General features: G+C 40.6%; 1 protein-coding gene across 1 annotated transcript in view; it reads right to left on the bottom strand.

Annotated features, from left to right (window-relative positions):
* LAMA1 (laminin subunit alpha 1) overlaps positions 1 to 18250 on the bottom strand; it is an 87386-nt gene that overhangs the window by 59165 nt on the left and 9971 nt on the right. The window contains exons 2-8 of the mRNA XM_079982830.1: positions 12550 to 12720; positions 10970 to 11082; positions 9306 to 9548; positions 6876 to 7055; positions 4486 to 4575; positions 2244 to 2361; positions 355 to 533 (exon numbers count right to left, since the gene is read on the bottom strand). Coding sequence (XP_079838956.1) covers positions 355 to 533; positions 2244 to 2361; positions 4486 to 4575; positions 6876 to 7055; positions 9306 to 9548; positions 10970 to 11082; positions 12550 to 12720 — 1094 coding nt within the window. The remainder of the gene's footprint in view (positions 1 to 354; positions 534 to 2243; positions 2362 to 4485; positions 4576 to 6875; positions 7056 to 9305; positions 9549 to 10969; positions 11083 to 12549; positions 12721 to 18250) is intronic.

Here is an 18250-nt window from a genome sequence, read left to right as displayed (position 1 = left end):
CTCTCTCCTAGTAAGCCGCACTGAAGCTGGTGATGGGAAGTCAGAACGCCCTGCAGACCACTGCTGCCAGTCACTTGCCACTGCTGATGACTCCTTGACAACTGTTATGAGTTTATATAATATGACCAACAGCTACAGCAACATATTAAGAGTTACAACAAAGTATTTTATAGGACTTGCAGGGATACAACCTCAGTATACTCTGCCATTTTTCTGCTAATAACCTTCCCTTCGTTATGGCTTTTTTTAATCACATGGTATTGCAAAAATCAACCAGAAATGGGCTGAAAGAAATAAGTGCTGTTTTTAGCACAGTTCAAAGCAACAGAACATATGTTCATAAAATCCTCTTACTTTATGTGGCCTATAGTAACCGTCAGTACACATGTCACAGTTTATTCCAGTGGTGTGTTGAGTGCAGTTTATACACACTCCGCCACCTTTGAACTGGCCATGAATGTTTAAACTTCTTTTCTGATCTGCCACACTCTGATCATAATAACAATCTTCTGCTTTGTTATGACAGTTGCATCCTAAAAAGAAAGAAAGAAATTCACTTTCCATTTTTAAAAAACCAAAGCATAGCTAAACATATAAACAGTAGGGGAAAAACCCTGAACGTTTTCTGTACTATATGGCTTCTTACTGTGCATGTAGCAGCGAATATATACAGAACTGGCTTTTTAAAAACTGTGTTATGCAGTTCACACTGATCTAAAACTTTCACCATTTATTAAAGTACATAATTACTAATAGTATTCTGGCTTCTTCCTCATTGCTTTCTAAACTTCTCTCATTGCTGAAAAAGTAAAGCATGAATAAAACACGTTTACTAATTTTCTTGTGACTCTACATTTTAAAGCCCAAGAAGTCCTGCAGAGTTCTTCAAAATGAACTACTAGAACTGAAGCATCTGATTCCCTGCAACTACTAAATGTAGTTTGGAGTATTTCTGCGGCACAAGCTGAAGACAGTAAATAGGTGATACTTGCTAAAGTTAATGCTGTACAGCAAGGGCAAGGAACTTTTTTCAGCCTGAGGGCCACATTGATTCATGGGCAACCTTCTAAGGGCCACATAACAGAAGTGGGTGTGGTCACAGCTGTTCATCCTCTAGCCACGCAAGCACAGTTCAAGAATGCTTTGCAGCCAGGAAAAAAACCACTAGTAACACTTGTGGGGATGCAGAGCACAAGGAAGTGAGGAGTGTGGCTAACTGTGATGGGTAAAGGTAAAGGTACCCCTGCCCGTACGGGCCAGTCGTGTCCGACTCTAGGGTTGCGCGCTCATCTCGCTTAAGAGGCCGGGAGCCACCGCTGTCCGGAGACACTTCCGGGTCACGTGGCCAGCATGACTAAGCGGCATCTGGTGAGCCAGCACCAGCGCAGCACACAGAAACGCCGTTTACCTTCCTGCTATAAAGCGGTACCTATTTATCTACGTGCCCTTAGGGGTGCTTTCGAACTGCTAGGTGGGCAGGAGCTGGGACCAAAAGACAGGTGCTCACCCCGCCACGGGGATTCGAACCGCCAACCTTGCAATCAGCAAGTCCTAGGCACTGAGGTTTTACCCACAGCGCCACCCGCGTCCCAACTGTGATGGGTATCATGGTCCAAATAAGAGCCTTGAGGGCCAGATAAAGAGACCTGAAGCCCACATTCAGCTTCTAGTCCTAAGGTGCCCTATTCATATTGTACACGTACACATTAAAACAAGCATCTAATGAAACCATTACTAACAGCTTACATAGTTCAAAGGCACAGTTTCCCATATGTGAAGAGAAACCAATATATACCACTGCTGTCACATCAGAAAACAAGGCAACCCATCATGCATCTAGTTGTGTGTGCATATTAGGGGACACCATGTCCTCATTAGGGGTCACTGAATCAGGGACACAGAGATCAATTAAGATCTTACAAAGACATACTATTTGAAAGCAAGTGTCATTGGCAATCATATATGGATGATAATGTTAAAAAGTGGTGGGGTGCAATAAACTTGTAATTTAAAACCAAAAATAGTCATGGCAGATCTGCAAACTCCTAGCTTCACAAGCCTAGTGCAGATCTAACAGTCCCTGTAGTGCTAATATTAGAAACACAAGTACATCATATATTTTTAAAAAAATTAGGGCAGGTTCACCTATTTGGCCATTCCACAGGCTTCAGTGGTGGCTGGATTACATACCTAGCCAATGTTAAGGCAAGTGTATAGAGAAGCATCATTTTAGTGCTACGTACTCTCACATTTGTTGCCAGCAGAAATGGTTCCTGGTCTCCACGGGGCCTGGTGGTAGCCAGGGCAACACTCATTACAGCTCTCACCGCAAGTATTGTGCTCACACTGGCACTGAAGCTTCTAAATAAAAGCAAATTATGACACAGCTCTATTACCTAATGCCTTGGAAACAAAAATGCCTCTTTACCTGAGATCTTAGAACTAGCTTTTAAACATTTAGAGCAGCCTACAAGTTTGTATAGGACCATCTTGCCATGGTATAAAAATCTATCTTGGAAGAGCAGCAGAAACTCATTCTACCTGTAGGAAGCAATGTAGTTCAGGGAAACTACAGTGTAAAAAGTGGTAAAAGGAGAGAGAAGGGAAGGGGGCAGAGTGAGGGGTAAGTTATTTTAAAATAGAGAGAGAGCAGTGGGAGTTGCTGGTGGATGACTGACAAACATTCACAAGGCCCTGCAATATTTAAGTATGGATTTCTGCATTGTCAGCAGTTTAGGGAGCGTACCTCTGACTCGCCCCTTCCCTTATCACTTGTTTGTTTGTTTAAGTGCAATCCAAACCCTTGACCAGCAGCAGGAGGGCTTAATGAAGCAGCACAGCCATCACTGCATCCACAGCCCTGCTGCGCTTGCTAGATGGGACAGAAGGTTAGGAGAAAGGAGGGAATGCCTATTTGCTATGCCAGCCACCTGGGAGGGACAAAACTCCAATGAAAGTTCAGCTTTTAAAGAGCTCCTGGCTTTTTCTGGCCAATGAGAGCCACTGTCAGTTTGTCAGATATGTCCTGCTTCCCAGGAAGGCATCCTGGGGCTTTGAATACTTGGTGGGAGATCACCTGAAATAAAATGACTGCTTGGCTTACAGAAAACCATGAGGGGGAAGGAGATCAATGCCCTGTGTCTCAACCTTAGGGTTATTCTTCACCTCTTCTTCAATATATTTAATAAAACAAGGCAGAGTATGTGTGTCTGCTGGAGTGCACGTGTGCAATTTCAGAATTTACTGTTAAAAGCAACACCACCACTGTACTTGAAATTCTGGGAGAAAGAAGTATTTTATATGGGAAATGTAGAAATATTACTTCCGGATGAGCAAGTTGCTAAAGAGAAGAACTCTTCAAGTACATGAAGTGCTGTCACAAAGAACAGAGACCTGTTCTCCGCTGCCCCAAAGGGAACAACTAGATGTGATGGGCTTAAGCTACAATGTGGTAGGTTTCAATGGAGCATTAAGATAAATGTATTGATGGCAACAGCAGTTTAACAATGAAACCAATACCTACCCTAGAGGGAAGCTGAAATGGAATATGATAACACTGCTGTTGTGCAAATAGTCATGATCGTAAGTGAAGTATATAAGTGGAGGTAGAGAAAAACATCTAAGAAGTTTTGGTGGGTGAGAAGTTATTCAAGTTTGTAGAGACTGTATGAAGCTATAGTGTTTGCAACATTTCTCCTGCTGATCGTATAGGTGCGTGCACACACACAAACACACACACACACTTGTATATTAAAGGTTAGCTGTGTGTGAATGAATGAATGTGCTCAAGTGTGTACAGTGGTACCTCGGGTTAAGAACTTAATTCGTTCTGGAGGTACGTTCTTAACCTGAAACTGTTCTTAATCTGAGGTACCACTTTAGCTAATGGGGCCTTCCACTGCTGCCGCGCCACCGGAGCACGATTTCTGTTCTCATCCTGAAGCAAAGTTCTTAACCCGAGGTACTATTTTTGGGTTAGCGGAGTCTGTAACTTGAAGCGTCAGTAACCTGAAACATCTGTAACCCGAGGTACCACTGCATATGGAAATAGCTGAAAGAATGAGCAAGGAAGACTTGCAAAATAACAAGAGTTTTGATAAGGTGTACACATCCTGAAACATAGTTTCTTTATTTCTATATTCCTATGCAATCCTAAAATGATCCACTGGAAGTATAGTTCTAATAATCCTGTAAGCCTTCCTCACACAGTCAGTGTAACACCTGTGCCACATAGGCTGCACTACTTCAAAAGCCTATGCAGCATAATACACATCTTTCCAGTATGGCTGAAAGGGCTGGAAGTGAGGGCAGACGACCCAGGCATTTATAATTTCACTAAATAATGAGCAACCAAGTAATGAACTAAGATGTATTTCTGTAACATTAAAAACTGGTTTCTGCAACATTTTAGCGGTATTCAGAAATTAGTTTTTCTTGAGACGGATGCATGTTTGCAGAGGGGGTGACACAAGCAAACAAACATACCTTTGTGACTTGATCCAAAGGACAGCTCCGAGCATGGCCATAGCAAATGCACATCCCTCCGACAGAGATGTCCTTTATTGAATAGTAGTACTAAATAAAGCAAAGTTTGATTTATAAAATCAGTTTCCTTTTAGTATTTGAAACAAGAAGTGCCAAAGTTCTATTTTTTAAAAAAACCAAACAAATCTTTCAGTTCAGGTGAAGTTTATACTAGTCAGGACTTATTCATGGAAACGTAAATGAACAGGTATTTCTTTCTCTCCCTTCTCCCTGACATACACACACACACACACACACACACACACACACACAAAGAGCAAGATCAGCAGCAGCAGCAACGGATCAGGTTTTCTCTTTTTGCTAGCATTACAATTCTTTTTTAAAAAAATTATTATTATTAATGTTATTTAAATACGAAAATAAAGGAAAAAAGAAAGAAAAAATGTAACATCAAACACCATTATAACATTCCACCTACATACAAAATAAAGCAAATTACTATTACCCCATGTGACTTCCTTCCACCAATACTCAACATTCTTTATATTTTCTTATTAATATTGCTTCTTTTATATATTATCTCTAATATTCCTAATATTAATTTCATCTATTTCGCCTTTACATACTTAGTCTATGCATATCAACATGTTATCCTTAGAACAGTGTTTTTTCATGTAGTCCTCAAAGCATTGCCACTCCATTCTTAATTTTTGATTTGTTTGGTATCTTATGGCTGCTGTTAACTTTGCCAATTCTATAAAATCACATAATTTATTTATCCAATCCTCTTTAGTGGGGATGGTTTCCCCTTTCCAATTTTTTGCAAGTACTAGTCTGGCTGCGGCCATCACATATAAAAATAGTCTTTTCTTATCTTGTGGGATATCTTTTTCTATTATACCCAATAGGTATGCCTCTGGCTTCTTTTCTATAGAAGTTCTAAACATTTTTTTCAACTCTTCGTGAATATATCCTGAGAATTTATTAATTTTCTCACAGCCCCACAATTCTTATGCTATATGTCATAATCTACTACAAGTAAAGTAAAACTCTGCACAAATGTAAATCATTTGAAGCATAAATTACTCATTCAACTCGGAACTAATTTTGGCTTCAGGTATACCGATGTAACAACAAAAGAAGGTTTTTGAAAAACTCACTCATCTGTGAGAATGCTAATGAGATCAATTTGGTCCAGAGGCTTTTTCTGAGAATAGACAACATTCATTTTAGCTATTTTCAGAAGAGCTAAGTTAAACTAATAATTAGGGAGAATTGCTTAGCAAATGTAGCACTGACATGCCTTGATTCCCTCGATGAGGCAAACCATGCGTTCAAATGTAGATTTATGTCATCTGTCAAGCTTGTGTTGAACTTATACATTACATTAGTTATAGCGTCAAATAACAATAGTTCTCATGTGCTAATAATAATATCTACAACTAGGTATTGTTTGAACTGTATCATGCAATCTTTCTTTAGCATACAGACAAGTACCATATAAAGGTATTAAACAAGAAGGGTATTCTTGGAGTTGTGATGGGGGGAAACAGAAAATGAATTGGGGGGAATTGTGTTGTGTTTGGTTTTTCAGTTTTTAGGAACCAATTAGGAAAAGAACTGTAAGAATGTGGGGGCTGCGTGTTTCCACTCCTCACCATCCCCAATGTTTCTGGGTTCCCTCTCCCAGCCTTCACATCTCTAAGTACACATCTCTAAGTACTAAGTACTTTGGACATACATCTCCGGCTTCACAAGCCATGGATCATGAAGCCAGAAATGATCACTGAGGCTGCACGCTCCTCAGTGTGGAGAGCCTGATTTGTTTTAATATGAGCCTGATTTGTTACATATGAAATGGGGAACTCTGCTTTAACTCTGATTAACTAGTACAGGGTGAGTCTTTTAAAAGAGGCCCCGTGGAACATGTGTACTCTGTATCCACAGGGCCTCTTTTAAAGGACTCACCCTGTATAATAAACCAGGTTCATGCCCCAGAAATCCCCGTCGCATGGACAAATTTTACACTCGTTGGGCATCTTCTTACTGCTAGTGGACAAATAGCGGGCAAATGTGGAGGGTGCATGTGACTAGCCTACATGCTTTTAACACACGAGGCGCTTCATCTGAACCTTCCGCACTTTGGAAGGCATTCAAACGGCATAGTGCCTATGAGAGAATGCTGCTTTATAAAATTAGCACGTGACTTCAAGTCCCACAATGGGTTTCAATCTTTCATCAAGACATATTTGGAACAGACCCACTTAAGTACATTTACCAGTTTCAATGGGTCTACTTTGAGTAGAACAAGATGTTGAGAATCACCCAGATATAACACATATCGAATTCACATGGTTGGTTAAAACCCAGAAGAAAGCATCTACCCTTACCCTTCTGGTAACAATAGGATCAACATCTTTAGGATCATGGTGGCTAAGGGTCATGAGGTCCGCATTAAGGTTTCTTATACGTTGTAATCGAAGCCGGATGTACCGTGCAGAAGTAAACTCCAATAATGTCGGTGAAGGGTCATCAGCACTAGGTCTACCATTGATCAACGATGTATGGATCTAAAAAGAAATAATGGTTTCTGTATAAGCCTGTAAATAACATGTCAATGTTTCAAAATACCTTCTGGGTGAAAGTTTAAAATCAGCCTCCGCACCGATCCCACTGTTGCCTCCACCACAACACCACAATACAAGCTGGGCATGCCTGTAAAGTAGTTACCAGGCTCAATACACTGTTGTGCTGTTCCTGCTCACTGCTGTCCTCATTAAGGGTGTTGAATGAATTACTTTATAACTCACATCTCACAGAAATCGCTTTCCAGTCCGCAGATTAAATGCTGAGAGCGCATTTTTTAATGGGCTGCTGCAGGACGAGGGCAAAGGAAAGCAGGCCTGTAGCTAAAACACTGGCATAGGGATGCAGAATGAAACACTCACTGGCGAAGCAGGAATGTACTTGCCCTCAGCATTTTATGAACTTTCATACCAAGGCTTCAATGCTAGTTTTGATTCCCATGCAATGCATTATATACCCAACTAGATAAGCTAGAGGAAGAAAATCTAGGGAATAAAAAGATACACAGGAAGAACAAAGGCTGCCCCACAGTCTTCAATGTATTCTCAAGCACAACATAGTGGGGCAGCCCTTGGTCACCCCAGATCTTTGGAATCTAATGCAGTCACCTCAGGTTATATTTGAATTAAACTTGTTTCTATTTTATTTTTATTATACAATAAAAATATGTTTTTTGTACTTAGGCTATAACCCTTCAGAAAATTGGTTAGCATCTCCTGTGAAATGTTCTAAGAACTCAAACATGTTGACTTGTAATTTACTACTGAAATCAATGCAATTTACTCCTTAGTAAGTCTATTTAGAATTGGATTCAGACAATCTAAAATACTCAGCAATCTTAGGGTGATTTTCAACTAAGTTTTACTCAGAGGACATCGACAAAAATTAACTGACTTAACTTAATCATTAGTTAATTTCCACAGATCTATTCTGAACAAACCTTAGTTGAATACATGCTTAGGCTTCAATCAACAGATTTCACCCCCTTCAGAGAAGGAGACAAGGGCTAAGCTAAAACATCCTGGAATCTGAACTAAAGTACCCAAATTAATTTCAGATTATGCTTCTGCTACAAATGTTGTTTTACACATCCCATTAAAAATCACATGACATACTTGCTTCTACAGTGGAACCTTGGTTTATGGACATAATTCGTGACGGAGGCACATCCGCAACCTGCAGCACTTGCCTCCTGAAGCGCCGCTTCTGCGCAGGTGCGATTTGGCGCTTCTGTGCATGCGTGAAGCACAATTTAGCGCTTCTGCGCTTGTACGAAACCCAGAAGTAACCCGTTCCGGTACTTCCAGGTTTCCCGTGGTCTGCAACCCGAAAACATGTAACCTGAAGTGTCCATAACATGAGGTATGACTGTATATGCACATTTAGCCTAAAGTGTTAAAGTAACATATAAAAAAGATAACATTGATAGCATTTTAGTCCCAAACACATTCAGAACTCTGACAGCTTTCAGTCTAAGAAAGAATTTGGAATTGTTCTCTTAGTGGCTATTTTTATAAGGTCAACGCATAAAGACAGACATTCACAGTGAACTAGTCACAGATTTTAGAGCCTCATTTCCTGATGTCGCTGGCCTGGCTCTCTGATCTATAGTACAGAACCACTATGAACAAAGCTTGCTTTAAAGAAAGAACAATCAACTGTTGACCTGCACAATGCATAGCTCTTTTAATTAGGCTCTCTCTTTGAAACAATGCCAAGTCCTCCTTCAGAGCTCAAGCTACACAGAGCAATTTAGACAGCATTTTTAATTTTTTGATCGAGTATCAGGTGATCCTTAAGAAAAGCATTAAAAAAAAACCCAGAGCCCAAGTTTACACAAGATAACAGGAACTCTCAACAATTCACCACTGTAGATGTGTTAAGAGGTGCAAAGTTTTTATAAATATAAACTGCAGCATCAAAGATAAGAGTGGGCTTCCTGTTCAGAAGCTGCTTCACCTCTCTCCCTGGAGTGAGATCAACAATGAGCCTCCTCAAATGTAAGCAAGCTTTCCCACAATAAGTAAAAAGTATTTTTTTAAAAATTTGGGAAGATTCTGATCTTCAGAAACAAAATCTGCTGCAGCTGCTAATAATGCCAAATAAATCTTGATGGAGGAGAGAGAAGACCAGAATCTGAATAAACCTATAAAACTAAGCATAAGAGCAGAGTGGTTTTACTACCCCCATGTCCAAGAATAAGAGGCATCTGAACAAACAAAAAGAAAACCTACCTCTCCATGTTCAAGTGGGACTAGCTTAGAATAATAAGAAGTGCAGATAACTTCATCATCTCTCTTATATGTAGGAGGCCCAAGCCTTGGTGTTATGTTGTATCTTACTAGGCACTCAGTATCACTAACTGCATAGTACTGCCATGGCTTGAAATCAGTCCCATCCAGAGAACGTTCCAAAATCCAGTTTCCAGGTCGGGGAGCATTAGCAGCTTTGATTATCACATAGGCAACTTGAAAGACCTGCAAGAAATGTAAGGGGGGGGGGAATGCAAGACTTAGTACTAACCTATGAAAATATAGTTTTTCAGAGTAGCTCAAAACCCAGGTTTCAACTATCTAACATCTATAATTATTTCTCTAATTTTTAATGCTCTTGTTTGCAATGGAAATTGCTTTTAGCTCAATTTCCATAGCCTACACTTAAATTAAATAAATACAACCCCAACTTCAAATGCTATTTCCTATTTGGCCTTTACACAAGAGTTCACAAAGTTCAAATTTCTATAATTTCAGAAGTTCGTACATTAGGACAAGGCATGTCATGGACAAGCATTAAAACAGGACGTGTACATGCAAAGCATCTTGCTATACATAACATAATACAGAAAGTTGCACAACAAACAGTCCCTCAAGAATCCGCTGTTAGTTTCTACTGGCCTCAGGAAAGCATGCCAAAATGTTTCCTTCAGGCTGAATGTATAGAAAAAAAGAATCCTGATGACCCAAAATATTATGAAGATTTAGATTTTTAAAAAATGCACTAAGGGCATAAGCAACATTCAGCTTCATCCCTCAAATCACAAAAATTTCCTCCAAGCACTGTAGGAGAAAGAGCTTCATGTAATTACTAGAAAAACCAGTTCTGAACCAAACTTCAACCACAAGACCTAATGAGATCCGCACAAATACTCTGTAGGTGCTGGAACTCATTTCCAGCTGCAACCTGCCCTTATCAAAGAAGTGATTCATATGGATTTAGGACAACTATAGGGTCCTGTTAGAATACAAATTGTGAGTATTATCATAATTATTGTTTTTCCAGCAGAAGTCACTGTAATAAATAAGGAATCATCCAAGTACTCATTTAGAGTGATATCCCCATTGTGGCACCCTGCCTTTACATCAGACTTCCGCTTCTGCAAACAGGACTTATCATTCCTCTCCTCTCCCCTGCTGTCCCCATGCACCCCCAAAATTTACTCCAGCGGGGTGGGTATCCTACAGATCAGATGGGGTGTGGGGAAGGGAGGAAGGGAAATTCCAATGCATACACCAGTACAACCTATGCTCTTATGTGAAATGTGCAGTAAGTCCAACAGTCAAATGCACTTATACGGTCACAGTGAGCAAGATCCATCCCTTGTTCTGGTGCAGCAGTAAGGACTTACCAACACCTTTCCTCCACTCTTTCCAGGCATAGTCCGTGCTTTTAAGTTCTGTGCCAGAGTATCCTTCATTAAGTAATGCATTAGGAAGTGTAAGAAAGACAGACAACCATTTTGGAGTTTTTTTAAAAAACCAAAAACCCAAACTCCCAGTCTACCAAGGAGACCCCTCCCTTAACCTCTCTCCACTGTACTTTCTATAAACCAAAGATAAGTAGGAATTCTTTGATCATGCAACACAACAAAGCTACATACTTTTATACAATTTTTACTTGCCTGTCTTAAATCCAGAGTTATGGTTATCCAGTGGTATTCTCTTCCGTTCTGAATGCTAGGACTTTGCCACCAGTTATTAGTACCATCTATAGCATTTGAGATAGGGTGTTGTTCTAAAATAAGCAAAAACAAATTAAGATCACGTTTCCCCTCTTCCCCCCTCCACTTTTGCTGTTTTTGGTTATCATGATTACGATCTTACTAGTAAAGTACACAGGTCATATACTATGAGCCCATGGTGGCTATGAGCCAGTTTTCCCTGATATCTGAGTAAGATCTTTGAAAGTGGGTTTCTGGTGTTCTTATTTTATGCATTTTATTTCATTTGTTGCCCACCACTGGTATGTTTATGATAAATGTGTGTGTGTGTCTGTGTGTGTACACACAAGATTAAGTGGTATATGAATTTGTACAAATAAATAAATAAAAAAAGGTAAAGACCCCTGACAGTTAAGTCCAGTCGCAAACGACTCTGGGGTTGCGGCGCTCATCTCGCTTTACTGTCCAAGGGAGCCGATGTTTGTCTGAAGACAGTTTTTCCGGGTCATGTGGCCAGCATGACTAAGCCGCTTCTGGCAAAACCAGAGCAGCGCATGGAAACACCATTTACCTTCCCACCAGAGCAGTACCTATTTATCTACTTGCACTTTGACATGCTTTCCAACTGCTAGGTTGGCAGGAGCTGGGACCGAGCAACGGGAGCTCACCCTGTCGCGGGGATTTGAGCTGCCAACCTTAATTTGTACAATAAATACTACCTCCAATATTGGAGGCTATATGCCTCTGAGTATTAGCTTCTGGGGGGCACAAGAGGAGAGAGTGCTGTTATAAAGGTAAAGGTAAAGGTACCCCTGCCCGTACGGGCCAGTCGTGTCCAACTCTAGGGTTGTGCGCCCATCTCACTTAAGAGGCCGGGGCCCAGCGCTGTCCGGAGACACTTCCGGGTCACGTGGCCAGCGTAAAGAAGCTGCTCTGGCGAGCCGGCACCAGCGCAGCACACGGAAACGCCGTTTACCTTCCCGCTATAAAGCGGTACCTATTTATCTACTTGCACTTAGGGGTGCTTTCGAACTGCTAGGTGGGCAGGAGCTGGGACCAAAAGATGGGAGCTCACCCCACCGCGGGGATTCGAACCGCCGACCATACGATCGGCAAGTCCTAGGCACTGAGGTTTTACCCACAGCACCACCCACGTCCCCTGAGTGCTGTTATACTCATCTCCTATTTTAAGACTCCTCATAGACATCTAGCTGGCCACTCTGAGACAAGTATGCTGGCCCAGATGTGCCTTTGTTCTGTGTCTTATGTTTTGGGGGTGGGGGAGAGTAATATGGACAAGCACAACATAAATTTAGATAGAATAAAACTTTCACACAGAACATAAATGCATTCCAGACAAAAATAACACAATGAAATTAAAAAAAACAACAGAATTTTGTTTCAGTCCCCACTGATTCCACTGGGATTACTTTGGACTGCAGTGTTCACGTGCCTAAGCCAGTTGCATTCTTGAACCAGCTGAATACCATAGTCAGTGTCTCTTGGAACAGCCAGAAAAAAGTATAAAGTAGTGAACTTGCCTTTGGAATTTGCACTATTGTGGTCACAGATCCGACACTGCGCATTGCGTAGGGGCCGACCTGGAACATGCTCCACAAGTTTACAAAACATCTCAGGGCCCTTTTCACCGCAAGTAGCATTGGTGCTGATATGAGCATTGCTAGCAAGGTTTAAAATGGCAGGAAATAAACCTAAAGAGTAAAAGGAAGGTCATTTAATAATTATAATGGTTCTTTTCTCATTACACTTTTATTTTACTCATGCCTTTAGAAGCCATTTGATGATACCAGAGAGGGCTCCCCACATTTTTCAGATTTCTGTTACCACTGGGTTGATTTCTTAAATGTGCTTAGACTTAAAGCAACATGTCCTACATTAACTCAATTAGGAAGTAATCCTAAATATGAGAAGCCAGTGTAATCTGTGCCATCTTAAACTAAATCGGTGTTAAGTACAGTATGCCAGTTTCAAACTTTGTTCAGGAGTGGGGTTACTGCCAGATGAGGTAGCGGAAGTAGGGCAGATGGAAAACTGGAAATAGAGTTTGATTTACACCACCCTTTTTGCCTGTGTATGTTCCACTGGATTTGCAGGTCACACATCTGAGATGAACTGTTAGGATCAAGCATAAATCTCCCTATCCGGTCCCATCCCTCTGCTCCCCTGGAACACCCATTTTTCAGGGCTTACGCTAGTGTAAATTCCAGAAGTCTTGGCTCAGATGGATTAGCTCAATGAGCCAGGATTAGTGAGTTATGCTCCCATCATGTCTCTGGCTGACCTGGGGTTGAGGACTCAAGGAGACGAAGTCTGGCTGTGCTGAGAACCTGTAGGCTGAGCTAGAGTCCTGCCACATCCTCACTCACTCATCCCAGATGATCTAGGGTTAGGGTTAGGACTGCGCCTTTAGCATCAGTTAAGTACTCCATAGAAAAAGGAATGACTATCTGCCAAGAGAGGCCAAAGGAGTGGTGACTATGTGCCATGCAACACACACACAAGGCTCACACAAGCCATGTACCACATACACATATGTGAATACATGCAGGCCGGGAGAGCACAGCACATCCCATTCACTGTACATGCTACATTGCATCTACATATGCACTACTTTCTTTGCCTTCTAGGTTTGTACACACATAAGTATGGTTCAGACATGTAAACAAATGGTACAATAAGGCTGGATCCTGCCACCACAGTGCTTTGCCCCAGCTTTAAAGGCAAGAGTGCCCCTGGGATATCTGAAGAGGGCTTGCTTGCTTTGAGTTTTGAACAAGATACTGTTGCCATAGTCTTTCTGTGACCTCAGCCTAAGCAAAATGTGTCCCCCAATTAAATAGTTTAGATTGGTGGCCCAATGTAAACAACTTGCAACTGTGAGGTGTATACTTGAATAAGAGAAATTGCAAACGAATTAATTGGCTTTTAAACCCTATCCATGGCCATTTCCTGCCCCTTCATCTTTGCTGAAAGAGGCCTAACAAGATTTTTAAAAATACCAATCAAGACTCAGAGAAAACAAGAGAGCAAGATAGACGACCAAGTGCTAAACTAAACAAGGAAGCTGTGTAGGTTTTTGTTTTGTTTTTAAACCTTTCCCTATCCTTTCACACAATGATGTGAAGTTGTCTTTGATTTGTATTCCTTTGATTACTCAGCTGTGCCATTTTGTCCAAAAAAGAAAGAAGTTCCCACAGGAAAAAAAAATGCTACCTGATACTAGGAAACATGCAGATGTTTAAGACCATTTGACCTTGAATATAAGTCATACCTAGCACAGTAACAACCAATCCTAAATACAGTATGTGAAAAAGAAATCTCACTTATTTGTTTTAAGTACAGTCAGCTTGTACTTCACTTGTTTAGGGTCAAGGAGGGTTAAGTAAATGCCAAACTAAAATAGAATGAATGAATTGAAATTTTGGTAATATGAATTCTTTTTAAAAGAAGTGGTAGGTGACTTGGATAGAGATGTGAGAATTTTTAAGAAGATATGAAAAATCCATTCTGGAGAACTCTCAATGTTATATCAAAACACTTATTTTCAACACAATTCTCCATGCCCAAATATTCTGAATTTAAAATTAGTGGAAGAATAATGAAATCCATGCAAGTTATTGAAGAAACATGGAAGCTAAATATGCTATTCTGGTCTGCCATAATCAATCAGTTCTATATAAGCATGTTAAGGCTCAGCCCTGCCCAGACCACAAACCTGAGGTCTCCTCAGGAGAGGAGCAAAGACAGCAGGATTCTCCAGCAGCTTACCAAATACCATTTTTTTCTGAGGAGCCAGATTTGGGCACTCTAGTTCCAGGACTGTAAGTCCTCATGGCAGCTGCCAAGTCCCTAACTAGTCTCAGTCACCACTACTACACTACTCCCCCAGGACTACAAGAATGGAGAAGACAGTGAACAAGGCACAAACTTCAGTCACCAGCAAAGTGCTCATCTAACCATATTTGAGGCTATGCTGGAGTTGGAGGAAGCATGTGGAAGCAGCTGCTTAGATCAGGACATTACTGCAAACCAGTAAAGGGTCCAGCCTCCAGCTCCTATGGACAGTAGGCCCACAGTTTACATGGGGGTTATGTTCTGTGGGTCCACATGTCAAGGCAAAATCACATAGTTAGGAAGACCCCTGGAATCACCCCCCTGTACAAATTCATTTTGTTAGGTTTTTTGCTCAGTTCTCCAATCTGTTCAAGATATCTTAAATCACGATTCTATCTTTTGCAGCATTAGCTACCCCTCCCAGTTTGGTGTTACCAGCAAATTTGATGACCATCCCCTCAATTCTTTCATCCAAGTAGTTTATAAAGGTGTTGAACAACGGGCCTAGGACAAAACCCTGTAGCACCCCACTTGTCACTTTTCCCCCCAGGATGATGAGGAACCATTACTGAGTTACAAATCCAGCTAACGGTTACTTCATCCAGACCACATTTTACCAGATTCTCTGCAAGAATATAATGGGGGACTTGGTCAAAAGCCTTAGTGAAATGTGCCCACAGCAATCCCCTGATCCACCAAGCTTTTAACTCGTATTAAAAAGAAAGAAAGAAATGAGATTTGTCTGGCACGACTTGTTTTTGAGAAACCCATACTGGGTCTTAGTAATCAAAACATCCTTTTTCTAAGTGCTCACAGACTGACTGTGTAATTATCTATTCTAGGATCTTTTCTGGTATCAATGTCAAATTGAGTTGCTCCATAATCACCATATTAGACATCTTTCAACCTTCTCTAAGGAAATATCATCTTAAATACAACCTTGAATAAACCATGACTATCTAAATTCATTTTGCACTAAATTCGGACATTATGTTTTGGATTAAGTTACAGATTTTGATTGTTACAAACAGCATATATAAACCAGCTTTTGTTGTTGCTTTTGCTCCCAGAACGTAGCACTAAGAAAATTGACAACATAAAGTCTTCTTTGAAAGGGGTAATTATAAAAAAACAAAAACAAACCAGCAACCAGTTGCAGATAAATATTAGGGTGAAGGCGAACAATAAAAAATTGGGTGTGTTTTATATGTCACCAACTCAGCCACATTACATAGGGGCAAAAGGCAATGGGTTATTATGCATCTGAGATGGAAATTCTCCTGTGTTCAAGTATTGATTTTCAGACAATGTAGATACCTGCTTAGAACAGTTTCTCTGTCACAGCTTACAACCTAAAGTAAAGGAGACAGATGGGCAGTTTGCCAAAAAACAGCAAACTTACTAGACCATAAAATTAGTTATTGCTTTTTCAACAATACCCTTTTCCCACATGCTCCAAGAGTCTAAACTTTTTTTTGTTATCTTTAGTGGCTCCTGTCTTTTCTTAAATCACTTTTAGCACAGACTATATTTTCCCACATAGAAATATTTCCATAGAGTTGCCTACTTGCTTTTGAATCAGTGACACTTATTTCGTCATTAAAATTGAATGTTGAAAATTATGAGACCCGGAGCAGAATATTTGGTAGTAGAACCAGAGCCGTAGCTTAGTGATCTTGTATCCCTGGCAGAACCATTCAGATTGCACCCCCTAGACAAGGGCAAATTAGCTCTTATTTATAGACATATTTATGGACATATTTTAGCTGATTTTGCACACACACCCCTCGCCCCATCCTCGCCACCCCCTAGTTACAGCCATGAGTAGAACTACAACAAAGATCTTCCTTGGGATTTTGCCCCACCCTACATGACTATGGTGATGTTTGAAAACCAAGCATTCAATGGATGGGGCTATATGCCTTGTTTTGGGATGGCTGAATCAGTCAATGGAAAGTGCACCCAGATTTCCTGCAGGGGGAAAAACCAGCCTGTTACAGTTCTTTCTTTCTTTCTTTCTGACAACATCCTTCTTTCTTCCATATATCTGATGGGAATGTCAATATCTGTTGGTTTCTATCTGGAAGGGAGCAACTATTGTCCAAATCTCCCAGTCACCAATGTGTGAGTCCAGCCCATTTTCCTTTTCCTCTCTTTGGTCAAAGTGTTTAGCATGAAATACTTATCTGGCATGCAGTGAGGAAATCCTTGGCTTGTCCAAATGTATACAGTCAAACTCTAGATTCCAAATTAATAAGGTTTATTAAGATCAAGAAGAAGGATGAGGGACAGAGAAAGTAGGTATCATAAAGAGAAAAGTAACTGATTACTCTCGACTCAGAGGAAATAACAAAAGATGAGTTGCAGCCTGTCATACCTCATGATTTTGCATGAACAGATTTGTCACAACCCAGTACAGTGACCTGGAGAACTTTTAACACATGCATTATCCACCTCACCAGCATTCCCACAGGAGAATCCAATGTGCGTACAAACTCCTTTTCATTCAAGGATCCAACATGGTTTCATGATTGCTTTTACTATTCTGTTGTAAATCCTCCTTGACTGAATGGTAAGGTATACAGTAGTTATAAAATCTCCTGCTACTGAAATTAACATGGACTTCCACATGCCTACAAAATCCATGGGCATACTGAAGCATACACAAACCTCTGGTGAGTAGCATTTAGTAAAATAACTGAACACCTATAATTTTCATTAAAATTAATAAAATAATTTCCCAAAGATGACACCTCAACATTCACTTTTTAATAACATTATTATGCACTATAGTTATCAGCCAGCATCCTTAACTACTGTCTTACTAGAGCCTCATAACAATTACAAGAATTGTATCCAAAGCTTCCTGTCCCACAGCATCTGAATTACATTTTAAAATGCTGACTCAGAAAAAGGTGATTTCTAGCTGGTTCTTGTTCTTTTGTAACTGCAGTCCTACGATATATTTCTCATCTAATCAACTGAGCTTCAGGGTAGTTTCTAGTCTGACATACCAAGTTTTTGTCATGCTTGCTGCTGTGAGGGCAGATCCCTTCCCTATTATCTGCACTGTGGATTCTTCCATCTGCAACCTCACATCTTGAAATGTCTTGCTGTATATCAAGTAAGCTGCTGATACGTTTTCCTTTAGTTTTCCCTGCTTATTTTGGGTTATCTGAGATTAGTTCTTGAATTACAACACTGCTGGTTTGACTACAGCATTAGTTACTACTCAGTGATACTCACTGGTGGAGGAACGGGAGTGCGAAGAGAGCGGACCACCCCCAGAGCCATGGCTCCATCTCTCCAATCCTTCCTGGCCCATAATTAGTATTTCTCTGCCTGGTTGTAATTCTATTCACACTTTCCTAGGTTCCATTGAACTAA

This window comes from Podarcis cretensis (assembly GCF_951804945.1).
Source record: "Podarcis cretensis genome assembly, chromosome: 7".
In the NCBI taxonomy this organism is placed as follows: Eukaryota; Metazoa; Chordata; class Lepidosauria; order Squamata; family Lacertidae; genus Podarcis; species Podarcis cretensis.
The sequence above is the reverse complement of the archived record's forward strand: the minus strand, read 5'-3'. Positions and strand labels throughout refer to the sequence as shown.